This window comes from Leptonychotes weddellii, chromosome 11, assembly GCF_054177405.1.
Source record: "Leptonychotes weddellii isolate Sample4059 chromosome 11, ASM5417740v2, whole genome shotgun sequence".
NCBI lineage: Eukaryota > Metazoa > Chordata > Mammalia > Carnivora > Phocidae > Leptonychotes > Leptonychotes weddellii.
This window is the reverse complement of record NC_138379.1, coordinates 516,199-520,088: the sequence shown is the minus strand read 5'-3', so window position 1 is coordinate 520,088 and position 3,890 is coordinate 516,199. Positions and strand designations below refer to the sequence as shown.

Below are 3,890 nucleotides of genomic sequence, written 5' to 3'. Positions count from 1 at the left end.
GTTCCCCGGGCGATCGCGGGCTGTGAGACAAAAGGGCCTGACAGCTCTGCTGTCACGCTTTGTGTGCCTGTGTGCAGGGGGACCAGGGTGGACGAGGGTGCCCTTAGCCCCCAGGGATGTTTGAGGAAAGGAGCGGGTGCCCCAGGGCGCCCGCCCCCGGCCGGGCTTTCCCCTCCCCTGGCGGTCCCCCTCCCGATCCTGGTAGGCCGGGGGCCACACCCTCCACGGTGGGCAGGAGAGGCCGTGCCCCCAGCCATGGTGTGTGGGTGCCCACCGTCCAGGGCTGGGGCACCTGGGGGGCTGGCTTCTGAGCCCTGTGAGGAGCCCCCGGGAGCCCTAGGAAGGGCTTCTGACTGGCCCAGTGGCAGGCTGCCGTTCCAGCGGGGGATCGGACGAGTCGTGGAGGGGCAGACGCGCGGCCCTCAGTGTGGTCGCTCCCCACAGGCCCCCACGCGGTCGGATTCACATTCAGGGAACCTTTGCCAAAGTAGGGTCTCAAGCGGAGCACGGGTCCCGGCACAGCACCGTCCCTGGCGTCCGCGTCACAGTGAGCTAGCCCTGTGGAGGGGCCCGTGGGGCTGATGGGGATCAGGAGGGACTTCTCCTCCCCCCACGAGAGGACAGTCGAGCCTAGGAAGGGGGTCACATCCCCCCCACAGTCCCGGGGTGCGAGCTGCTGTCCAAGGAAGGACAGCAGCTCCTGATGAGAACAAAGGACACACACAGAGCGGGGTAATGGGCGCTGGGCCATGCCCCAGCATGAACCCCCAGTGTGGCCTGAGCACCCTCCCACACCTGGCATGAGCCCCCCCGCACCAGAGTGCCTCCCCACCTCCGTAACACCAACAGGGAGGCACCCCTCAGGCCCTGAGAGGTCTCGCTCCACCTCCGGCCTGATTTCTTCCAGGCAGTCCTCCTGGCCTGCAGAGGAGGCCTGACATGTTTGCCCCTCTCAGGGCCACATCTCTTTGATTCGTGAGCCAGACGGAGGAGCTCAGCAAGGCTCTAGATTGATGCCTTTGTTTGGGGGCGGGGAGCCTCCAGTCCAGCACCCTAGAAACGCAGTTCACCGGGATGCACACCCTCGCCAGCCCCCCCGGGAACCTGCGGTGACGGACCCTGTTCCCCACGCAGCTGACGATGGGCCAGGCGTGGGGTGCTGGGGAGCCCCACAGTCACTCAGGCTCGCCAGCTTTCGCACTGACAGAAGCCCGGGCAGCCTGTTTCAGGGCCGTCTGCCGTCCCTGTCTTGGCCTCTCCGACGATGAGCCCCGGGCCCTTTGTGGCAGGCGTCCCTGGTCCCTTCCAGGGAGTGTGGGATCAGCTGCCTCACCATCTGCTCGGCCGCAGACAGAGCCAGGAGCCCGTGGTGGGGGCGGGAGGCCAGCTCCCTCAGGCCTGGCACGTGGTCTCCTGGCCTCTGCTGGCCAGGCCTGGGTTCTGTGGCAGCCAAGGGGGCCTGGGGGGGCCGTGGTCTGCAGTGGCTGAGTTTCCCTCCCAACTTACCAGTCTCTGTTGGCCATCCCTGGACAACACACGGACCTGTTGTGACCGTGGCCAGGCTCCTCTGGGTGGCCTGGTCAGTCTCCAACTCCAGGGATTCTGGACAGCTATGAAATCCCCCAGGAGGTGGTGTGGGTCTAGGTGCTTATCTGTAGGGCCCCCTGCCTTCAAAGTCCTGCTTCACTGGCAAGCCAGGATGTTCCCCAGGGCCTGGCCCGGCCCCACAATATCCCCAGCACCAATCCAGGTGGGCACCTGTTCTTCCGAACCTTTGGGGCCTTTCCTACCAGCGTCGCTATGTTGTGCCCCATCTCACTCCCGCAGGCCCTGGGCGGCCTCCCTGGGCTGCTTCTCGGGGCCTACTTCCTGTCCAGCTCTGTGCCTTTGTCCTCCTTTTGCTGGGTCCTGCCTCCAAGCACCCTGCTCTTGTCTTGGTCCCGGGCCTCCTTGTGTGCCTGGCTTGGCTTTAGGGCATGCTTTGTCACGGCTCGGCTCTCCGCGTGCCTTCTGCCGTGGTGGTTGTGTCCTGCCCATGAAAGGTAGCCCTGGGGGGCCCCGCTGCCTGTGGGGGACAGGGGGGCCGTGCAGGCCAGGGTCCTCATGTCACCCGAGAAGCAACTGGCCCAGCACCCGCTGGACTCGTAGCGTGGGCCTACATCAGAGAGACCCTGCTCTGCCCACCCCCAGCCCAAGAAGACTGTCGCAGGGCCATCGGGGAAGCCGGGTCAGGGGGCCGCTCGAGGAGGCTATCGGTTGGCAGGGGGTGGGGTACAGTGGCTCTGCCTGCAGCAGGAACGGCAACAAGGAGAGGCCACTGGGCATGTGGATCCCACCCTTTGTGTTTCTCAGGCCCCAGGCCCCCTTGCCGGTGGGAGGTCAGGGGTATGGGCTGGCAGGGACCCCTCCCGAGGTTGGGGCAGCTCGGCAGCAGTCCAGCACGGGTGGCTTAGACTCGACCCAGCCCCTCGCGTGTCTCTCGTCTCGGGGTGGGGGTCCCAGCATAGCGTGCAGGGGGACCTCAGGCCCCGCCACGGAAGGTGAGAAGCCACAGGCTAGTTTCCTTTGGAGTGGGGGGCCCCTGCGCTCCTCCCGCCCTCCTTGGGGTCCTCCCTGCCTGGCTGTGGTGGGTCCTGCACACATGCACCCTGATTCTGTCTGGTCTTCCTGGAACCCTCCAATCTGAGGCCTTGCCACTTCTGGGGGGAGGCGTCCTTCACACCCCACAAACTCAGCGTGGCTGAGCCCGCCGTGCAGGGGCGTTCTGTGCATTCAGTTGTGCGGCCAGCACCTCAAATTCCACACTCTCCTCACCCGAAACGAAGCCCTGGGCCCTCTGAGCAGCCCCCGCCTCCCCCCGGGTGACCGGTGACCGCTGAGCCACATGCTGTGAGTTTGCCTCTCCTGTGACGCTCAGCAGTCCCCGTGAGCGCCTGCTCTGCCCCGAACGCACGTGCCCTCACTCCGTCCACGTGGACCCTGGTGGGGCAGAGAGGACACAGCAGAAGGCCCGGCCGGGACACCCAGCCTTGGTGCCGTCCCACACTCCGCTGCGCAGCCCACAGGTGCCGCCAGGGCCACTGCTCCAATCTCAGGGGCCATCTGTCAGCATCTCTGTCCTTCCCCGACCCCCGAGGGAGGCACGAGGCCCCCAGCCCACGTGGGCCCAGGGCTGAGGGTCCCAGGCCCCGTCCTACGCTCCCCTGTCCAGGGTGCACACGTGGCCCTCCCACAGCCAGGCATGCTGCGGGCACTGCCTACACCGGGGGTGGCCCCCCGAGTCCCACTGCCCCTCCATGTGCTCGGGCGGTCTTGGGGACTCCTACATCCATGCCCGGCCTCCCACAGGTACATCCAGATGCTGAAGGACCACAGGCCCCGGATCGTGTGGGACAGCCAGGCAGCAGAGCATTTCTTCGAGTACAAGAAGTGAGTGTCCAGGAGGAGGCCCTAGGTGAGGGGTGTGCCTGCCCGGGCTGGCCAAGGGCCCCCGGGCCACCAGCTCGCGCACTGCCCCTGAGGGCTGGGCCAGCCCGAGGAGTGGGACCCATGGAGGGCCCTTTCCAAACGGTCGGAGACCTCTGCTGGAAGGGGAGGTGGGGCCGGCATGCCCTTCCATTTGGGGGCAGGGGAGGGGTGCGGGAGAAGCAGAGGCTGGGAGGAGGCAGAAGACCTCGTCGTGTTTTGCAGAAGCCGCGGTGGGAGGCACATGGTCTTCTACCCAACTCTGAAGGTATGTGTGGGCCGGCCTTGATGCTGAGGGTGGGGGCAGCAGGTACAACCCCTCCCCACAAGGACCCTTGTCCTCAGTGAGGCCCTGCTGAGCAGTGTCGGCAGGGGGCTGCCCCGGGGGTGAGAGGTGGGGCTAACGCCTGCCCGTGGGCCCGCAG

The 3,890-nt window shown here is 66.7% G+C and overlaps 1 protein-coding gene across 9 annotated transcripts in view; it reads left to right on the top strand.

The window, feature by feature from the left end:
- Nucleotides 1-3,890, top strand: part of CHID1 (chitinase domain containing 1) — a 36,657-nt gene that overhangs the window by 22,542 nt on the left and 10,225 nt on the right. For 2 of the 9 annotated variants that reach the window (XM_081797514.1, XM_081797513.1), the window contains 3 exons: nucleotides 2,918-3,065; nucleotides 3,349-3,429; nucleotides 3,691-3,733. In XM_081797514.1, coding sequence (XP_081653640.1) covers nucleotides 2,918-3,065; nucleotides 3,349-3,429; nucleotides 3,691-3,733 — 272 coding nt within the window. Of the gene's footprint in view, nucleotides 1-2,917; nucleotides 3,066-3,348; nucleotides 3,455-3,671; nucleotides 3,734-3,890 lie in introns of all 9 variants that reach the window. The other 7 variants (XM_081797519.1, XM_081797518.1, XR_014138420.1 and 4 more) reach the window with 7 other exon arrangements.